We start from the raw sequence: 22,192 nt of genomic DNA, 5'->3' as shown, positions 1-22,192 counted from the left end.
ATCACTTTCCTGTACACTTGAAATGAACACAACATTGCAAGTCAACTATACTCCAATGTAAAATAAAAATTAACATTAAAAATAAGTGACAACACTGGAATTCCTTAATCTAACAACAACAACAAAAGTAATGTCACAACATGGATGAGCTTGGAAGATATGCTACGTGAAAAAAATCAGCCACATATTTATTACATATTCCATTTGTATTAAAGGATCAGAATAAACAAATCCATAGAGATGGGAAAGGAATGGTTGCCAGGAGCTTGGAGAGGGGAGATTAGGGAATAACCATGGATGCTAAAGGGTCATTTTGATGGTAATTGAAAAATGTCCTAGGAGTTCCCATTGGGGCTCAGCAGAAATGAACCCAACAAGTATCCATGAGGATGTGGGTTCAATCCCAGCCTCGCTCATTGAGTTAAGGGATCTGGTGTTGCCATGAGTTGTAGTGTAGGTCGTAGACATGGTTTGGATCTGGCTGCAGCTCTGATTCCACCCCTAGACTGGGAACTTCCATATGCCGTGAGTGTGGCCCTAAAAAGGAAGGAAGGAAAGAAAGAAAGAAAGAAGGAAGGAAGGAAGGAAGGAAGGAAGGAAGGAAGGAAGGAAGGAAGGAAGGAAGGAAGGAAGGAAGGAAGAAAGGAAGAAAGAAAGAAAGAAAGAAAAAGAAAGAAAGAAAGAAAGAAAGAAAGAAAGAAAGAAAGAAAGAAAGAGAAAAATGTCCTAAAATTGGTTGTAGTGATGTTTGCACAAATCTACGAGTATACTCCAAAACCACTGAACATTAAGTGATGAATCATATAGCTTATGAATCACAACTCAATAAAGTTTCTTTTTTAAGCCCACTTTTTCTCACTCTTCTAGAATTATCTCTTTGACCAAGCTTCTAGTTTTTCAGATATTCATGCTGAATACTCTCTTTTTTAATGCCAATTCATTCTAGCATTTAACCACTCTTTATACATTACTTATTAATCGAAAGAGTAGTGTTAAAATATACCACGTGTCTATTAACCTCTGAGATAACCAGTCATAAAGATAAACATGGGATTTTGGAAGAGAACCAAACCATTAAATCATTTTAGACATTGGCCTAAGATTTTTAAAAGTGCCTACTAAGAATGACTGGGCATTTTGGGGCTTTGTTCTCCTGACTTACCTAAAATTCAATCTTCAGTTCAACCAGGAAGCCTGAGCAAGTATTACTTGTAGAGACCCCTTCTAGGGAGACAAGATGAGCTCAGGGAGTGGGCAAAGCATCTTTGCTGCCCCTCATCACCCAGCTGAGGGTCCTGCTGGAAAGAAGTCACTGAAACTCACTTGGAATTTATTCAGATCAGTGTTTATCGACTTCAGCATGCTTGCTACTTGGGGCCAAATGATTCCTTGTTGGGAAAATAGGTGGGTAAGTGCTTTGTAGGACTGTGTTTTTTGTTTGGGTGGTTAGATGGTTGGTTTTTTATTTATTTTGTTTGTTTGTTTGTTTAATGGCCACATCCACAGCATATGGAAATTCCCAGGCTAGGGGTCGAATCGGAGCTGTAGCTGCCAGCTTACACACCACAGCTCACAGCAACGCTGGATCCTTAACCCACTGAGCGGGGCCAGGGATCAAACCCACATCCTCATGGATACTAGTCAGGTTCATACCGCTGAGCCACAATGGGAACTTCTATTTTTAAAAAACAAATTTTATTGGAGTATAGATAACTTGAAATGTTGTGTTGGTTTCAGGCGGACAGCAAAGTGAATCAGCCATACGTATACATATATACCCATTCTTTTTCAGATCCAATAGCTCCTCTAATAATGAAGTGTAGAGCTGAAGTCTCCTCTAGGATGGAGACCTTTGAAACCTGAGCCTCCCAATAGGAAAAGAGATTAACCACAGGATAGACTGGTCTCAGCCAAGAAGCAAGAAGGACAATGGAGAGAGGGTTCCAGCATCTGGCATGAATCAGAGCCTCTCTGGGCAGAGGGAGAGCTACCTGAGAGAGTGTAGCAGAGCAGGTGTCAGGTGTCAAGGCCTACAAGGCTGGAGTAGAGGCCCTGGGCAGGGACGGGACAAGTGCCTTCAGAAGATCTGGGGCTGCCCCCAGACTCTGAGGGTCTCCCAGTGGGAACCACCAGCCAGGTGGCCCAGGGGATTTTCTAAAGCATCTTGGGCAGAAACAATGGGGGAGCCCTCTGAGGTAGCTGAGTCCCTCCTTGGGCAGAGGGGGCAGTAGGGTCTGAGATCAAAGTCATCCCAATGCGGGCAGAAGGGGGAGGATCCCACATGGGGGAGGCTGGGAGCCCCCAGGTACCCTGAGTCTGGGCCCACTTTCCTAGATTGTAAATCACAGCATTATGCAAGGACGGTCCATCAAGCTCTGATTTCCCAAAGATTTTGCTGCACCTGTTTTAAAGTAATATGTGAGGATTCGTTTTAAGCTGGGCCAGCTTAAAACAGCTTACAGTTACCTGTAAAACACGCCTTGCTTTGATAAGCAAAAGTGAATTGCATTATTTATTAACTTGAATTTTGTATTACTTCTGAAGTCAAGTGTATTTTCAAACTTTTCTGGGCTATTTGTGCTGTGTTTATATATTGCCTGATCACATTATTTGCCTACTAAGGAGTGTTTTGTTGTTTTTTTGTTTGTTTTGTTTTGTTTTTTAAGCTATAAATCAGGCCCCTTTTTTTTTTTTTCTGATCTATATGGATCTTCTGGGGTTTTTTTTTTTTTTTTTAGGGCCACTCCCACAGCATATGGAAGTTCCCAGGCTAGGGGTCAAACAGTGCTGCAGCTGGCAGCCTACACCACAGCCACATAAAGCAGGCTCCAAGGTGGTTCTGCAACCTACCCCACAGCTCACAGCAATACTGGAGCCTTAACCCACGGAATGAGGCCAGGGATCGAATTCGCATCCTCATGGTTACTAGTCAGGTTTGTTACCGCTGAGCCATATGTATCTTTTTTTAAAAAATAATTTATTGAGATGAAGTCACATAACCAAATTAACCATTTCAAAGTGAATAATTCAGTGGCATCTAGTACTTTCACAATGTTGTACGGCCACCACCTTCTTACGGTTGCAAAACATCGCTCCCAAGTACACATATTTTCAGTGTTGAAGTGGGTTGATCCTTTGTCAAAAAATAAATGGACGTCCATCTCTTTAATCCCTAATACTTGGAAATACAAGGTGACAATGACGTTTTGTGGTAAAGACTGTTCTCTTTGGTGCCATCGTGTGATAACAATTCAGATACAAATGTAAGCTGAATACCAGATAAAAGCTTGCAGGGCTCAAAAAGAACACCTTTTTTCCAGTTTAGGTTTTTTGGGTTTTGTTTGTTTTTGAGTGAGACAAATAAAGTGTTTATGAAGAGGGAAGATACGAGCAGAGAAAGCATGGGTGGGCTCCAGGAGGTGATGGGGGTGGAGAGAGATAGACAGACAGAAGGAGAAAGAGAACCAGTTTTCCAATATGGCTAAATACAACTCTTTTTGCAAAAATAGGATGAACGGTATCAAGGTACCAGAAATGACTTTTTTTCCTTCATATGCCAAATGTTTCTTAGTACACTTTTGTTGATTACCTTCTTGGGTAACTTTTCCTAATACTCAGAATTTCCATGTCATGACCTGTGCTTCCCGAAACCCGTCTCATTAAGCTCATCTCCCCTGGCCCTGCCAGCTGCTGTAGCTGCAACCAACAAAGAAATCAGCAGATGTTAACAAAGTCGGGCCGGGGAGGGGGGTGGGTGTCTTTGGGACTTCTTCCCAGGCTTCCTTTCTGATGCAAGGTGCATTTAAAAAGAGGGAATTCTAATATGAAAGTGGAAACTGAAGTCTTTCCAAAGTGTAAATATTGTTGCTTTGATAACCAAAAGTGAATTGCATTATTTATTAACTTGAAACAAAAACGAAAAACCCAGAAAAACCTCAGAAGCTTTTATTTTCTAGAGTAGCACCTGGGCCCTCTTCCCCATTTGTCAAGAGGGTGTCTAAGGACACTTGCCTTAGGTCAGAGGTCAACACACTTTTTCTGTAAAGGACCGGATAGAGGTTAGCAGACCACATCTCTCTGTCACATATTCTTTGTTCTTTTTATTGCTGTTGTTTTGTTTATGACATCCCTTTAGTCCTGCTGTAGAGCACGGGAAGCTGATTGCTTGGGGTAGAACATGATAGAAGATAACGTGAGAGAAGGAATGTATGCATATGTATGACTGGATCACTTGGATGTATAGCAGAAATTGAGAAAATGTTGTAAATCAACTCTAATAAAAAAAAAAGTTTTTTAAATCCCTTTAAAGATCATTCTTCGCTCTGGGCAGCATGAAACTAGGCCCTCTGGGCAGATGCGGTCCCTGGCTATGCTGTATTGACCCCTGGTTTAGGGTCCCAGGGAATAGCAATGCACAGAGGTGGGAGAATGGGTTTCGATCCAGACTGGCCTTTTAACTCTGTGTCCTTTTGACTTAGCCTTACCTGCTTCTTCAACAGGTAAGTGTAGGATTTGGACTGGAAACTTCTAAGACCCATTCTATGACTCTGTGACCATGTCCAGATCACCTTGCTAAAGATACCTCCTGCTATTGCCAGACATGACCCCTGTCTTCATCCCAAGCCTCAGCATCATGCAAAACCTCACCCTCGGACCTCCCACAAGCCCCTCCAACAGCCCGGCCTCCCTTCTTCCGGCAGCCCTCTCAGGAGCCAAACACAGGAGGAAAACGGAGCCTGTAAGAACCATGTCTGTCCAGGAAAAACCAGGGCAGTCCATCCAAAAGAAAGAAGACCACCCACCTGAGACAGGATGCCCACTTTCTTGCAGTTGGTCCCTCCAATGAAGACCATGTTGGGCATGACAGGTCGGGGAAACTCAAAGACAAAGTCGTATCTCATCAGCCAAATGTCAGCCTTGCGATATAAGGCGGGTAGGTCCACCTCTATCTTGAGGATATCACGTGCGAGGTCTTCGTACTTAGTATACAGCAGGTCAAGGAGGATATTCTCCAAGATCCTAGTAAGGAAGTTGGCCACCCGTTGGGGGAAAGTCATCCGGTCGGAGAACGCAGTGTAGTACCTGGGGACGTAGGACGTGGGGCTTGGGGTCCTGGTGAACGTGTTCTCCAGGGAGCACGGGAAGCCCCTGAAGAGGTACACGGACGGCAGGCCCAGGTACTCGGCCAGGATCACCCCGCAGGGTAAGGCCGGGTCTGTGAACAGGGCATCGAACTTGGCCTCCCGGAGGAAGCTCAGGGTGGCGGCGTCCCTCAGGAGGCTCTGGCAGGTGAGGAAATACATGTTGATCACAATCATGTTATTCCTGTACTCCACCTGAGCGGCGTTCAGCAACCATCGCTCCGAAAAGTGGTTTCTTCCAAAAGACCGGTAACGGCCCTCCAGCTCCTCTTGGTCGTAGGGCACCGGATAGATCTTCCTGGTGTAGTATTTGGATTCTGTGAGAAGCAGGTTGATTTCCGGCGCCACCACCACGATCTCGTGCCCTTTCTCACTGAGCCGCACAACGATGTCCTTCATGCTGAGCCAGTGGCTTCCATCCTGAGGGACCACCAGCAGCCTGTCCCCTGCAACCGTGCCCCAAAGTGCTGAGAGGAGAACCGCTGCAGAAACTGCCCAAAACGCCCGGAGAAGGCAGGCCATGCTGGAACTTGTACAGGTAGTCACAAGAATAAGCAGTTTACGTGCTCCAAACCACACAGCTCCTGGCAACTTTTCCCTCAACTAATCAGTGATTTTCATAGACCCAGCCTACCTCTCCTTGCCCTGAATTGTCCTTTTCTGTAAAAGAACCCAAATTAATATTTAACCTTTTCAAAGCATACGGCTAACTTGCAGTAACCACACCCCGTGTCAGCTTTCGCCTAAGCTTCTGAGTTTATATTTCTCTGCGTCCCCACCAACCTGTCTCTCCCTCTCCCACTGGGGGACAACTCGGAGGGTGCCTGGAGGCCCCCTGCAGCCCTCTACCCTGAGCTCTCTAGATTCTGTGGCCTCGGTGATGCCATCTGTGGATAAATACCTGTCACTGCTTGTCCACTTACTTGTCAACTTTTCTCAGCGCCAAAAGGAAGCGTTAACAGGTGCCAAGTTCACGGCTTAAAACAACACAATGGAGCTAGTCACTCCATATCCCGGTTACGGTTACGTGGTTACCACAGTGAGGGTTGGAGTTGGGGGCTGGGGCGGGGGGAGCACTGCAGGAAGCTTCACAGCATGGAGAAGTCTGATCTACCATCCCTGCTACTGGGGCGGGGGAGGGGGGGTTCCCTGTTATATCAGGAGACAAAAAAATCACCCTAATGCATTTGTGCTCTAAGACCACAGTGCCCACTTTGTGGTTAAGAAGAGGAATTATGAAAAAAAAAAAAATGAAAAGTAAAAAGGGGAAATAACTATTTAAAAAAAAAAAAAAAAGGAATTCTGGAGTCTGTCTGCCTCTTCCAAAGAGTGCGACCCCATCACTCTGCATCTGAATGGCCACATCTGTCATGTAGGGTTGCATCTGCACCTCCCAGGGTGAGGGTAGGGGGGCATGAGAATGTGCGAGTTAATCCACTAATCTGCAAGCATGAGCGCTCAGGGGCAGGACCCTCTGGATCAGATCAGGCAGCTGGGATCTGTATGCATGAACTGAAGGCCACTCCACTGGGCAAAAAGTAGCTCCTCCAAAAGCCTCAAGGAGTGAAAACTCCTGCCCCTGCCACGTGGATTCAAGAAGGGGTAAATAAAAGCAGGAGGAAAGTGGGCAGAAGAGGAGGTGGAAACACTTTCAAAGAGAAGAAAATGTAGAAATAGAAAACCAAGAGAAAGCGTTGGGTGACAGGAATTTGATGGCAGTAACTTGGATCAGCCAGCCCTTGAAACAAAAATGTGGCTCTATTCTCGGGACCCCAGACGCCTCGGGACCCCAGACACCACACCGCACTTTCTGGTTTAGAAAATACTTTCCCAAGGTCTTAGGGAATTTTCCACTCCTGAGGGCCCTGCAACAAAGACCACGCACAGGGTGGCCTCTGCCCTTCCTGGGAGGCTGGATGCCTGAGAAGGAGCCAGGTTAATTCCTTCTGGAGATGCCAAGGAACAATGTGTTCCGTGCTCCCGCCTAGCTTCTTATGGTTTCCGGGCAAACTTTGCCATCAGTAGGCACAAACAAGCACCACTCCCCATCTCTGCCTTAATGTTCACCTTATCTCACCTTCTCCCTGCGTGTGTGTGTGTGTGTGTGTGTGTGTGTGTGTGTGTGTGTGTGTCTGCGCGTGCGCATGTGTGGGCATGCAAATGTCGCTTTTATATAAGGACACCAGCCATATTAGGCCAGACCCCTCCCTCCAAAGATCTTATTTGAACAAACAACCATATTTCCAAATAAGGTCGTATTCTGAGGGCCTAGGTGTTAGGACCTCATCATATCTTTGGGGAGAACACAGTTTGACCTGCAACATCATCTTAGGCAACTGTGAAACTCCAGGTGCAGGTCTGACCATCCTCCTCCAGGTGAGAAACTTGAGACTTGCTGCCTATGGACAGGACATATTTTTGGTAACTTCTGCAGCTTCGGAGGGGAAAATAGAATTGGCCACATCTAGATCAGCTGTTCTTGGACCTTTCAGCCTCGAGGTTCCTTTAAACTCTTTTCATTTTCTTTTTCAGCTGCACTTGTGGCATAGGGAAGTTCTCAGGCCAGGGATCACATCCGAGCCACACCTGAAACCTACATAGCTGCTGCAGCAATGCCAGATCCTTAACTTACTCCTTTACATGCTTAACAATGTTTGAAGACCCCTAAACTTTTCTTTTCTTTTTTCTTTTTTCTTTTCTTTTTTTTTTTTTTTTTTTTTTTTTTTTTTTTGTCTTTTTGCCTTTTCTGGGGCCACTCCCTCGGCATATAGAGGTTCCCAGGCTTGGGGTCTAATCGGAGCCGTAGCCACCAGCCTACACCACAGCCACAGCAATGCCAGATCCGAGCCACTTCTGCAACCTACACCACAGCTCATGGCAATGCCGGATCCTTAACCCACTGAACGAGACCAGGGATCGAACCCACAACCTCATGGTTCCTAGTCAGAATCGTTTCCACTGAGCCAGGACAGGAACTCCCTAAACATTTCTTTAAGTGGCTTATATCTACCCAAATGAGATATTTTAGAAACTGACTGACATTTAAAAAAAATACATTCCTAGTCAATTTATTTCACATAACAAGAATAAACCCGTTACAAGTTAATATAGATAACATCTTTAAAGAAAAATAGCTCTATTTCTCCGAACCAAAAACAAAAAAAAAAATTTGTCAGGAAAGTGACATGGTTTTACATTCTTTGCAAGTGACAGATTACAGTCTTAGTGTCACTGACCAGCTTTTTCCCCCCAAAGAGTGCATGGTTCTTTAAATGCACCATTTCACGTGCACCCATCTCTGTGGGACCTAACACGTGGTGAGGGCCCTGGATTCGGAGTCAGGGAGCTTGGACTTGGCTTCTAGCCCTGCCACCCATCAGCCAAGGATGTGATCCATTCAGGAATTTCAGGTTTCTCAACCCTCCCTGATACCCAGGGAGATCACGCCAATTCGGCCTGATTTGTCGCCTTGCCAAGGGAGGTCCAAGGGGCTAAAGGCAGTGAGAGGTGGTGAGAGGTGGAGCCTAGCATGGCTGGAACGGACTCGCCCAGAGCTAGTCACGCACAGCTGAACAGGCATGCAAGGCCCTGTCCTAACCCGGGCCCGTGGGCTCGGGAAGCATGTTGGGACTCGGAAAAGAAGAAGACTGGGGAACAGCATGAAAGGGGGCACCCCCTCACCACGGGCTTGGGAAGCATGTTGGGACTCGGAAAAGAAGAGGACGGGGGAATGGCATGAAAAGGGTCACCCCAGCACTGCCAGGGCTGGCCCCAGAAATGCAGCCAAGAGGCATGTGCATGCAGCCTCCCGGGGGCTCCCACTCACAGTGATCAGAGACAGGAGGGGGCAACCTCTTGGTCTGGGACCATCTAGATGGTACAAAGAGCCCCAGAGGGTCACCAGGGGAGCACGGGGCAGGTCCACCCCTCCCGGTAGGCAGAGGCTGGGCAGGTCCTTTCTAAGAACTGTAGTCCTGGAGGGAGAAAGGCTAAGGCAAGGGTGTGGAGGTGGGAGAAGCAAGGTGTGTGAAAAACCCTACAGCCTAGGCCCCGTTCTGCGGAGGTTCCTGGCAGAGCCTTGCTCTGAGCTTGGAGTTGCTAAATAGGAAGCTGGGCTATGGGGCCTGTGCTTCTTCCCAGCAGGCCCCAAGGGACATCCACTGGAGTCAGGAGATGGAGGAAAGGAACTGACACCACTTAGAAAACATCGCCAGAGGCGAACCTTGCCAACGAAGACGGAAACATTTAGAAGAATGTTATAAACCTTACAGTTTTTCTTTATAGAGTTTGGAGAAGGGGCTTGGCAGGGGGGGAGGTGCAGTTGTGAGGGGGCACACATAGGACAACGGGAAGAAGAATCTAGAGTGTCTTCCAGTCGCAGAGGGTCAGGGAGGGGAGATCCTAAAACTGAGCTGCCTGGAGGGCCAGGCCTGCCCTGGGTGGTACTGCGGGGCCTGGGGTGTCCTGGGGCATCACTGAGGGCCCAGGGGAAAGTTAACCTCTTCTCAGGGACTCCCGAAGACCCGGTGACTGAGCTTGGGACATACACCTGGGGAGGAGGCGATGGATCCTGGGATGGAACCTCGGATTTCCTCAAATTAAAGGCAGGACACCTGACGTTTTGGGTAGAGGGGACGTGTAAACATATGTGTGTGCAGGGGGTCATGATAAGAAGGGGGAAGTTTAAAAAGGCTGACGCTTTGAATTACCTGCAACTCATGACTAACAGGTCTTGGACCTATAAGACATAGATAGATAGATTGATTGATTGATTAAATTTCTTTTCTTTCTTTCTTTCTCTTTTTTTTCAGGGCCGCACCCTTAGCATATGGAAGTTCCCAGCTAAGGGTCTTTTTATATCAGATCAAACACAAGACTCAACCCCTTGATGCCACCCCCTGTAGCAACTGCAAATGCCAGGCTCTTTCAAGGCCAAGCGTCCCCACGGTGGGAGCTGTATCAATGCAGCACTGAAACTACTTGCCACATAGAAGACCCTCTTGTTCCTAAAACTCCTCTCAGCCACCAGCGATTTCTCACTTGTGATGTGACCCTTTTACAGCAACCAGTCTCCTCTGCCCGCTTCCCTAACACCGAGGGTAGATGCAAATTTCTGAAAAGCAACTGGGCTGAAATCTAGGACACAGGCAAATCCTTTCGCTTATCCCATCCTGCAAGTCTCTTGGTACTCATCATGGGAGGGGCAAAATCCACAGGCTGAGGAGTCTGACATGGAGCAGGCGCCTTTCTTCCTCTTTAACAACCTTCGGAGGCCAAGACTGTTTGTCACACCCTCTTATTCCAACTGGATTTTCATTCATCCAGCTAATGTGCTTCTGGCACCAGGCTGAGAGCTAGAGATTGGGCAAGAGAAAAGCCAAATGTGGTTCCCACCTGGAGCGTACAGCACAGGGAGGTGTAATAACCACTCTACAGAGTTGTCGGAGAACACATTGATTGCCGTTGTGATAGATGATTTTTTAAGGGGGTGATATTGGGCCCCATGAGAATCCATAACTGGAGTGTTTGACTTTACCTGGGGGTCCCAGGAAGTTTCCCAAAGGAAGCATTACTGAAACCAAAAATGAAAAGGATAAGCAGATTTGTCTCAGCTGTGACTGGGAGAAACAAAATTCCAGAGTGAGGGACAGCAGGTATGAGGGTCCCAAAGTGGGGTGTTGTGGCAGACTGCAAGTGGGCACCAGGGCGGAAACATACCAAGGGAAGAAGATGTGGCTGGCCAGGCCAGCAGGGGCTAGATGTCACAGAGCTGTGTCAACTGTGTCAATGATGTCTTGTCTTTACTCCCCAATTCCAAACCAAGACTGCAGGTTAAAATTTGTCAAAGCTCACCTATATTCATCACCTGGTCCTGGTTCCCTGGGGACTTCTGGGAAGCCAAAGCAGACTCTGCACTCAAGATCAATGTCAGAATCATCAAAAGCAGAACAGCCAGAGGTGGGCTGTCTTCTGTGATGCAATACCAAGTACACAGTACTATCGATGTGCTTAGTGGAAGAGTGGAACCTGGATCAATCCTGTCTATACTAAATTCCAGTATACAGGAACAAGTCATACACCACTGCGAGAGAGTAATCAGACAACTAGAACATGAAGCATTGTACAGGACGCTGACACAACTTACTACAAGTCAGAGCAATTTGTAAACGAGAGGAAAGAGTTGACAGATAAAAGAAAGGATGCAACGTGGAAAACATGTTTGTGTCCTGATTCAAACAAATCAGTTGTTAAAAGGCTTTTTTTTTTCTCATTAAAAAAAAATGTTGGTTACATGCACATGACCTAAAATTCACCATTGTGAAGTTTAAAGGGTACAATTCAGTAGAATTGAGGAGTCACAATGCTATGCAACCATCAGCACTATCTAGCCCCAGGACATTTTCATCACCCCAAAAGAAAAACCCCTTTCCCATCAAGCATTGTCTCCCCATTCTGCTATCCCCCTGCCTTTGGCAACTGCTAATCTGCTTTACGTTTCTGTGGATTCGCCTATTCTGGATATCTCAGGTAAATGGAATCAGGCAACATGTGCTCTTGTGTGTCTGGGTTCCTTCACTTAGAATTACGTGTTCAACACATTGTAGCAGGTGTCAGTATTTCATTCATTCTTATGGATGGTTACTATCTCAGTGTATAAATAGACCACATTTTGTTCATCCATTCCCAGTTGATGGGTATTTGGCTCTTGTGAGTAGGGCTGCTATGAACATTCCTGTACAATGTCTTCTTTCAGTACCTGTTTTCAATCCTTTAGGCATATGCCCAGCAGTGGAATTGCTGAGTCATATGGTAGTTCTTTGTTGCACTTACAGAGGATTTGTCAAATCACTTTTCACAAAAGCAGCACCATTTTATATTCCCACCAGGAGTGTCTTAAGGTTCCAAAGTCTCCACATTCTTGCCACCTGTTATTTTCCTTTTTGCTTGTTTGTTTGTTCAGTACAGTTATCATATTAGGTGTGAAATGGTATCTCATCATTGAATTGATTTTCATTTCTGTGGTAATTAACGATACTGAGCATCTTCTCATGTGCTTCTTAGCCATTTCAATAGCTTCTTTGGAGAAAATTCTATTCAAATTCTATTGCTCATTTTTATTTATTTATGCATTTATTTATTTGTTGGTTGGTTGGTTTGTTTATTGGTGGTGCCTGGAGCATGTGGAAGTTCCCAGGCCAGGGACATAACCCACACCAAAGTAGGGACCCAAGCAGATACAGTGACTGTGCTGGATCCTTAACCTGCTGCACCACAGGAGAATGCCATGACTTCATTTTTTAATTGGGTTGTTTGAGTTCTTTATCTACTTTGAACACTAGAACCTTATCAGATACATGACTTGGAGTTCCCATCATGGTGCATGGTTCCAACTAGGAACTATGAGGACGCAGGTTTGATCCCTGGCCTCACTCAGTGGATTAAGGATCTGGCTTTGCTGCGAGCTGTGGTGTAGGTTGCAGACGAGGCTTGGATCCCACATTGCAGTAGCTGTGGTATAGACTGGCAACTGTAGCTCCAAATGGACCCATAGCCTGGGAACCTCCATGTGCTGCAGGTGTGGCCCTAAAAGCAAAATCAATCGATCAATCAATCAATCAAATATATGACTTGAAAATACTTTTTCCTATTCTGTGGGTTATCTTTGCACTATCTTGCTAATACTCTGTGACTTATAGAAGTTTTTCATCTTGATGAAATTTATTTAACTATTTCTTGCTTGTTTCTTGTGCTTTTGTTCTTATATCTAAGAAACCACTGTCAAATCCAAAGTCATGAAGATTTACTCCAATGTTTCTATGAGTTATAATTTTTATATTTAAGTCTTTGACCCATTTTTTTGATAAGCAAGAAATAGATTTACTAGTATAGGATGCTTGTGAGAGATGCAAGCAGGCAGGCATGAAAGCTCTGCTATTTGACCCATTTGAAGTTAATTCCTACATATGGTGTGAGGTAAGGGTCCAGCTTCATCCTTTTGCATGTGCATATCCAGTTGCCTCAGCACCATTGGTTGAAAAGATTATTCTTTCCCCACTGAACAATTTTCACAGGTTTATGAAGAATTAACTGCTTTCGCACAGCAAAGGAAACCAAAAAGACAACTTACAGAATGGGAGAAAATAGTTTCAAATGATGCAACTGACAAGGGCTTAATCTCTAAATATATAAACAACTTATACAACTCAACAGCAAAAAAGCCAACAACCCAATGGAAAAATGGGCAAAAGACCTGAATAGACATTTCTCCAAAGAAGGTGTACAGATGGCCAACAAGCACATGAAAAAATGCTCAACATCACTGATTAGTAGAGAAATGAAAATCAAAACTACCACAAGATACCACTTCGCACCAGTCAGAATGGCCATCATGAATAAGTCCACAAATAACAAGCACTGGAGGGGGTGTGGAGAAAAGGGAACCCTCCTCCATTGTTGGTGGGAATGTAAGTTGGTACAACCACTATGGAGAACAGTATGGAGGTACCTTAGAAATCTATGCATAGAACTACCAATATGACCCAGGAATCCCACTCTTGGGCATCTATCTGGACAAAACTTTCCTTAAAAAAGACACATGCACCCGCATGTTCATTGCAGCTCTAATCACAATAGCCAAGACATGGAAACATCCCAAATGTCCATCAACAGATGATTGGATTCGGAAGATGTGGTATATATACACAATGGAATCCTACTCAGCCACAAAAAAGAACAAAATAATGCCATTTGCATCAACATGGATGGAACTAGAGACTCTCATACTGTGTGAAGTAAGTCAGAAAGAGAAAAACAAATGCCATGTGAGATCACTTATATCTGGAATCTAATATAAAGCACAAATGGACCTTTCCACAGAAAAGAAAATCATGGACTTGGAGAATAGACTTGTGGTTGGGATAGGGAGGGAGTGGGACGAATCAGAAACTTGGGGTTAATAGTTGCAGACTATTGCCTTTGGAATGGATTAGCAATGAGATCCTGTTCTGTAGCACTGGAAACTGTCTAGCCACTTATGATGGAGCATGATAATGTGAGGAAAAAGAATGTATACATGCATGCGTAACTGGATCACCATGCTATATAGTAGAAAATTGACAGAATGCTATAAATCAACTATAAAGGAAAAAAATAAAAATCATCGTAAAAAAAAGAATTAATTGGCCATAGATGTATATGTCTAGATTCTCAGTTCTAATCTACTCACCTATATGTAAAAGACAGTTTTTTTGAGACTACTGGGGAAATTTAATCATAGACTAGAATTTTAAAGTATTGAAGAATTTATCAGAGTTCCCATTGTGGCTCAGCAGAAATGAATCTGACTAGTATCCATGAGGACACAGGGTCAATCCCTGGCCTCGTTCAGTGGGTTAAGGATCCAGTGTTGCTATCAGCTATGGTGTAGGTCGCATGGCCTTGCTGTGGTTGTGGCATAGGCCAGGGGCTATAGCTCCGACCCCTAGCCTGGGAACCTCTATATGCCGACCCTAAAAAGATAGAGAAAATTAGGTATGATAATGATGATATGGATGAGTAGCAAATTTTTCTAATTTTTATGTTTTGTGAAGTATTTAGGAATGGAGTACCAAATCAAGAACTTGCTTTTAAAAATGATAGTCAGTTTTTAATAAAGAGAAAAGAGAGATAGATAAAAAAGCACAGCAAAATAGTGAAAATTATTTAAGCTGAGGATGTGTATAGGAGGTCCATTACCCTAAATATATCCTTTTGTGCATGTTTGAACACTTTGATAATGAAAAGTTGAAATAAACAGTCTTGGTAGGAGACATTGGTTTCCCCCACTACCAGATCAATGTGAATTTTGGAGTGGAGCCAGAACCTGAGAGCAATAAGGAAGAGGGCATCTTTTACTGCTGTGCAAACTCATCCAGCCTCCAGTTCCCCAGAGCTGGCACAATGCCCTGAGATGCAGAAACCGAAACTGGATTCTTTCTAGTTGGACTCAACAATCAATTCTGGTGGGACTCAACCGAAAATTGAAAAGGACTGAAAGCAATTTCTTTTTTTCCCCTTCAAAACTACATTAACGTTCTCCTGAATGATGACCTGCCATCCTGGTTAACGAATTTATTACATCCCAGAATAGACTCCCCCTGCAACAGTCATCAAAACTGTATGGTATTGGCACAAAGACAGAAATATAGATCAGTGGAACAGGATAGAAAGCCCAGAATTAAACCCATACACCTCCAGTCAACTAATCTATGACAAAGGAGGCAAGAATATACAATGGAGAACTCCACTGTTCAATAAGTAGTGCTGGGAAAACTGGACAGCCACATGGAAAAGAATGAAATTAGAACACTCCCTAACACCATATACAAAAATAAACTCAAAATGGACCAAAGACCTAGATATAAGACCAGACGCTATAAAACTCTTAGAGGAAAACACAGGCCAAACACTCTCCAACATAAACAACAGCAACATCTTCTCAGATCCACCTCTTAGAGTTAGGACAATAAAAACAAAAATAAACAAATGGGACCTAGACTCCCCCTGCACGGACTGAAGGAGATTCTGTGATAGAGGATTCTTAAGAAAACCCCCTGTGGAGCCAAGACACAGCCACCCCCCCCCCACACACACACACCTACACGCACCCACATACACACAGGTACAACACACACTCTATCATCAAGCGATAGAGTTTCCTTCCCATCAGACAGACGAAATTCAGACTACGACTCCTGTTCTCAAGCAAACTGGGCACTTTACCAAGGGAAAGCCTGTCCACCTGAAACAAGGCAGGAGATACATACAGGGTCCACGGGTCTTTGGATGAAAATCTGCTTTTGTAGTTATGCTGTATCCAACAGCCTTTGGTGTTTTTGTTTTTTCAATGTTTTATTTATTATTATTTTTTTCTTTTTTTAGGGCTGCACTTGTGGCATGTGGAGGTTCCCAGACTAGGGGTCTAATTGGAGCTGTGGCCGCCAGCCTACACCACAGCCACAGCAACACCAGGTCCGAGCCGTGTCTGCGACCTACACCACAGCTCATGGCAATGCCAGATCCTCAACCCACTGAGCATTTGGCCAGGGGTCAAACCAGCAACCTCAAAGATGTTAGTTGGATTCGTTTCCTCTGCACCACAATGGGAATTCCCCAGTTTCATTTCTTACTGTGTTTTTCAAAAACAGTATTAAAAAATGCAGCCTGGAGGTTATATACAATCACATCAATTGTATACACATACATATCAAAGAGGACGGATTTATAAAATTTGATGACACACAATTAAATGAACTGGCACAAAATAAGTTGTTCGACCAGAAAAAAAAAATTACAAATGCCAAGGATATAAATGACAAATAGCAGCTTAGTTAGAAATCTTTTTTTTAATGTCCATAGCCAGATAATTATTATTTTTTTAATGGCAACAACCACGGCATAGGGAATTTCCCAGACCAGGGATAAAATCCAAGCCGCAGCTGCAACTGACACCACACCTGCAGAAACGCCGGATCCTTTAAACCACTGTGCAGGGCTAGGGATGGAACCCATATCTGCACAGTGACCCAGGCACTGTAACGGATTTTTTTTTTTTTTTTTGCTTTTTAGGCCCACGGCCTATGGAGGTTCCCAGGCTAGGGGTGGAATAGGAGCTGTAGCTGCCGGCCTACACCAGAGCCACAGCAACACCTGATCCGAGCCGCATCTGTGACCTGCACCACAGCTCACAGCAATGCCGGGTCCTTGACCCACTGAGCGAGGCCAGGGATCCCACCCGCGACCTCATGGTTCCTAGCAGGATTCATTTCTGCTGCACCGAGACGGAAACTCCCAGATTGTTCTTAATAGGCGGCAGGAGAGTAACGTACCTTTGGCAATGGCTTTCCCTCGTGGCAGTTGATGCCTCCGATGAAGATCATGTTGGGCATCACGGGTTTGGGATAGTCCAAGACAAAGTCAGTCCGCAGCAACCAAACTGATGCTTGGCTATAGAGATCGTATGCTGTGACCTTCGTCTGGAAAATCTCAGAGGCAATTTCTAAAGCTCTCTTTACAAAATAGTGGCAAAACAAACGTTCCTCCAAGTGCCAGATGTGATTCCGCAATCGCTCCCCAAAAGTCATGACATCCGAGAACGCTGAGAGTTCTCTTGGAACGTAAGAAAGAGGCATGGGACACTGAGTGCTCTCTTCCAGATGATGGCAAAATGGTCCCCTGGTGAAGACCACAGCCGGGAGGGAAAAATACTTGGCTACAATTAAGCCACACATATCAAAAGGATCTAGAAACACGGCATCGAAAGAACTCTCTTCTATGTATTTGACCAGCTTGGTGTCATTAAACAGACTCCCACAATGTGAAAAAAAGTAGTCAAAAAATTTGGTGGATTCACTCATTAACATAGAAAACATACTCATTTGCCGGGCTTTCCACTGGAAATCAGAGAAGATCTGGAACTCACGATTCAAATCCTCCAGAGTGTACGTGGTGGAGTAAGTCTTCACTGTCATATTGAATGAATTTGTCAGTTGCCAACTCACCTCTGGTGTGACCAAGACCACCTCATGTCCTCTGTGGATGAGTTTCTCCACAACCGAACGCATGGTAAACCAGTGGCTCCCATCCATGGGTACTACCAGCAGCTTGCCTGCCTCGGCAAAACCAGGGGACAGCAGCAGACACACACAGAGAGGAAGGAAGCGGGTTAAAACCACAGGAGCCATCAGATAACCGCTGCCCGGAGCAATTCGGCTGCCTGGATTCTAAGCTAGTGTAATATGATCCACAGAAATACAGGCACAAAACCTGCCCCGGAAGAGGGTGTTACACATACAGTGGGAAAGAAAACTGCACTCACTGCCAATGATTTACTCATAAGAACAATAATGAATGAATAACACTTACTGAAACACCTAGTGACTCATGAGACTCGGGCAGAGAGCATGGACTTTGAGATCAATTGCAATTACCTTTTATATATATATATATTGCTTTTTTAGGGCCACACCTGCAACGTATGGACATTCCCAGGCTAGGGGTCAAATCGGAGCTACAGCTGCCAGCCTATACCACAGCCACAGCAACACCAAATCCAAGCTGCCTCTGTGACCTACACCACAGCTCACAGCAACCCCGGATCCTTAACCCACTGACCGGGGTCAGGGATTGAACCCACATCCTCACGGTTCCTAGTCAGATTCGTTTCTGCTGCGCCACGATGGGAACTCCCCGCAATAACCTTTTAGAAACAGAATTACTAGGCAAAGTTTTGGGAGCTGAGGACTCAGAAAGATATAAAAGAAAGTGGGAGTTCCCTTCGTGGCACAGTGGTTAACGAATCCGACTGGGAACCATGAGGTTGCGGGTTCGGTCCCTGCCCTTGCTCAGTGGGTTAACGATCCGGCGTTGCCGTGAGCTGTAGTGTAGGTCGCAGACACGGCTCGGATCCCGCGTTGCTGTGGCTCTGGCATAGGCCGGTGGCTACAGCTCTGATTGGACCCCTAGCCTGGGAACCTCCATATGCCGTGGGAGCGGCCCAAGAAATAGCAAAAAGACAAAAAAAAGAAAGTAAATGTTAATAAAGATGGTATTTTTGCAGGTTTCCCGAAGGACCTTTTGGATTTTCTCTTCAGACTACCAAAGACTCTCTGCCTAGAGGGTAATTGACATCCCAGGGTCCAAGGAAAGGTGCGAAGCCCCTTGTCCCTGACCTCCTCACTGGCAGTGGACTTGAGGTCCACAGGCGTGTCTGCAGTCCCTGGCATTATGCTCGTCTTATTCCATTTCTGAACTCTCTAAGGCCCCTGGAAGGTTGACATATGATTGACAGTCCAACCTACATGGACTATTCTAGAGATGGGATGGGATGGCGCTTTCTCTAGATACGTCACAAACCGTGGGTGGCCACCTGCCCAGTGCTTGCCCAAAGCACTCTGCTGCAACCCCCCTCTCTTTTCCTTCCACCTCCACAGTCCTCTGTTTACACCTCTGCTGTGGCCTCACCCCAGTGGGCCTGGTGCCCTCCTTCAGGAACCTCTGTATCTGTCTCTCACCCTCTCCCAAGCACTCCTTGAGGTCAGGGGATACGTTGCCTTCATGTTGGTACCCTCCGCCCACAGTACCCACACTATGCCTCACATGGAGAAAGACAACCTGACCTTGGACTTCCACCCTCTAGAATCATGAGAAATAAATTTCTGTTGTTCATAAGCCACCCAGTCTATGGCCTTCTCATGCTTCCCCCATGTGGCCCTGGGTGGTTGGGCCATGGCCTTGTCTCTAGGACCTGTGAGTATAATAAACTTTGTTTTTCTGAGCATCTCTCGTGTATCTGATTATGGCCACCTCTGAGGCACTGTGGGTGAAAAATTAATCTGTGGATCTAAGAAAGAAATAAAAAATATTACTCAAGCCAAACTGAGGATTATAACCCAGAACAGCATCTCAGAAAGCTCTGAGGATGGTTCCTTTCATTAGCAGTCAAAGTACAGTTATGTAAGTTTTTTGATTCAGAGGACTATACATTAAATGAGGTATCACTGACAGTGTACAAAAATGAGATCTGCAAGAACAAAGTGGTGGGTCATTGTGAGCCCATACAAGCTGAAGAAGAAAGGTCATCTTTAAAGAATTGTCGTGTAGATGCTCTTTATGGTTGAGCAGGTATTTCTGCTCATGGGGAAGTTTGGTTGATGCATAACACAGATACAGGAGGCATGGTAGCGGGGAGAGGATGCAAAAGAGCAGAGAAAGTTTTTTGGATTTAAAGCTTTCTCGTCTTGCCATAAAATAGGAATTTTATTTCAGTTTTCTGCTTTTGATCGATCATTACTCTTTCAACAGAAAACAGAAGGTGATCAAATATTTGATCCTTCAATGCCAGGGGTCCTAAGCCCAGTTGTCTCTTTTTTGGGGGGTTATACTATCAGAATGCTCTGCAAGGACATACAGTCAGTTCCAATTCCAATAATACCTAAGTCGATTTTCCTTCTTTTTTTTTTTTTTTTTTTTTGTCTTTTGTCTTTTTAAGGCTGCACCCTCTGCATATGGAGGTTCCCAGGCTAGGAGTCAAATCAGAGCCGTAGCCGTCGTCCTACGGCACAGCAACACCAGATCTGAGCCGAATCTGTGATCTATACCACAGCTCATGGCAACGCCGGATCCTTAATCCATTGAATAAGGCCAGGGATCGAACCCGAAACCCCATGGTTCCTATTTGGATTCGTTTCCGCTACACCACGACAGGAACTCCAATCCAATTTTCTTTGCATGTGCATTGCGTAGACCGATTATTTTGAGGAGAACTATAAATGTGATCGATAGTTGCAAGTCCTTTAGACGTCATTATCTTAGTACAAGTAGATGAAACACAGCATGAAAAGCAAAAAAAAAACCTATCCCCTTAGAAGTTCGGCAGACTAGAGTTCCCGTGGTGGCATAGCAGAAACAAATCCGACTAGTCACTATGAGGTTTCGGGTTGGATCCCTGGCCTCGCTCAGTGGGTTAAGGATCCAGCGTTGTCATGAGCTGTGGTGTGGGTTGCAGACACGGCTCGGATCTGGCGTTGCTGTAGCTGTGGTGTAGGCCGGCAGCTACAGCTCCAATTTGACCCCTAGCCTGGGAACTTCCATATGCCACAGGTGAGGGTCTAAAAAGAAAAAAGAAAAAAAAAAAAAAAAAAGCCCCACAAACTGCATTTCTTTGCTCACAGCAAAGATGGATCGTTAACCCACTGAGCAAGGGCAAGGACCAAACCCGCAACCTCATGGTTCCCAGTCAGATTCGTTAACCACTGCGCCACGACAGGAACTCCTCACAAACTGTATTTCAAATTGCCAGTAGGAGCAACAATGTCTTCAGCAACGATTAAGCCAAGATCCTCCTGAACCAAACCATTTTTCTAATATTTCCCCTAAACTGGGAAAAGAATTGTTCAGAGGAGAAATTGACTCTTTATATGAGTTTAGCCTGGTTAGATTTGAAGACTCATCAGGAATTAAGGTGCAGCATTCAGTGCATATTACAGCACAAGTCTGCCCTTGGAAAGGCATTAAAATATAAGGGCCATGCGTTTCTGTAGGATGGCTTCTCTCATCTTGGAGACTTCCAAAATGAGCAAGCTAATGGCTTGATTTCTATCATTTAATGCTTGCTGAGTGAATCTTGTTAAAGCATCCATGTGAGTAATGACATCTATTCCAAGTGAAGGAACAAATACTGAGATCAGACCATTGGAAAACTGGTCGAACACAGCATTGCCCACATTAAAGGAAGAGTGGCAGAAGCTGTTTCCAAGGTTGACTGTAAGTGACCTTGGGCCCAAGGGAAACCAGTTATGTATCTTCCTAACCAATCTTGGGAGAGCCAAAGTCATAAACGTCTTCGTAAATCCATTAGGTCCTGTTAGGAGCTACCCAATATTCAGCATCTAATAAAAAGGAGTTTAGACAAGGCATCATTAATTGGCCAGGCAAAAGGGTTTCACTTAGTGGCATGGGTACTAACATTAGTCTTCTAGAGTTTGTTTCTTTTAAAAAAAATTTCTAAGGACCATCAAATTAGAGCCTTGGAAGGGAAAATTCCACCAAGGCAACCTGGGAGTACTAGACATATGTAATTGGCCACAAAATCAGCAATTGGATTGATTTTTTTTAATACTTGCCTATGATTGAGCTCAAGAAAGAAATATGTTTGCTTTACAAGCAAAAGTGCAAGCAATTATCAAGGAAATTTTATCACCACTCACTTGACAATGCTTCCCATGTAATTGAACATGCTGAATAAGCCTACTTAGTTTACTATTCCTCTCTCTGAGAAAGAAAGAAAAATATTTTGAGTTGTACCAGGGACTTTTAGGGAAATTTCAAAGTTAGCTAGAGGCCAAATGAATGTCATTTAGAATTTCGTCTTTGGGGAGTTTATCAAAAATGTCCAAAAATCTGGGGAGCTTCCATCGTGGCTCAGTGGAAATGCATCTGACTAGCACCCCTGAGGACACAGGTTCAATCCCTGGCCTTGTTCAGTGGGTTAAGGATCTGGCATTGCCATGAGC

The 22,192-nt window shown here is 44.9% G+C and overlaps 1 protein-coding gene and 1 long non-coding RNA gene across 3 annotated transcripts in view; one reads left to right on the top strand and one right to left on the bottom strand.

The window, feature by feature from the left end:
* The window catches only part of UGT1A6 (UDP glucuronosyltransferase 1 family, polypeptide A6), an 80,337-nt gene extending 62,306 nt beyond the window's left edge, over nt 1–18,031 (bottom strand). The window contains exon 1 of one of the 2 annotated variants that reach the window (XM_013984599.2): nt 17,009–18,031. In XM_013984599.2, the coding sequence (XP_013840053.1) occupies nt 17,009–17,863 (855 nt within the window). In that variant the 5' untranslated portion in view covers nt 17,864–18,031. Of the gene's footprint in view, nt 1–4,802; nt 6,109–17,008 lie in introns of those variants that run through there. The other variant, XM_005672294.3, reaches the window with a different exon arrangement.
* On the top strand, nt 787–5,278 carry LOC110256905. The gene is made up of 2 exons (XR_002339002.1): nt 787–1,404; nt 4,500–5,278. It is a non-coding gene; the product is annotated as an uncharacterized LOC110256905 (long non-coding RNA).

The sequence above is a fragment of the Sus scrofa genome, chromosome 15 (assembly GCF_000003025.6).
Source record: "Sus scrofa isolate TJ Tabasco breed Duroc chromosome 15, Sscrofa11.1, whole genome shotgun sequence".
Taxonomy (NCBI): Eukaryota; Metazoa; Chordata; class Mammalia; order Artiodactyla; family Suidae; genus Sus; species Sus scrofa.
This window is presented reverse-complemented; position numbering and strand designations above follow the sequence as displayed.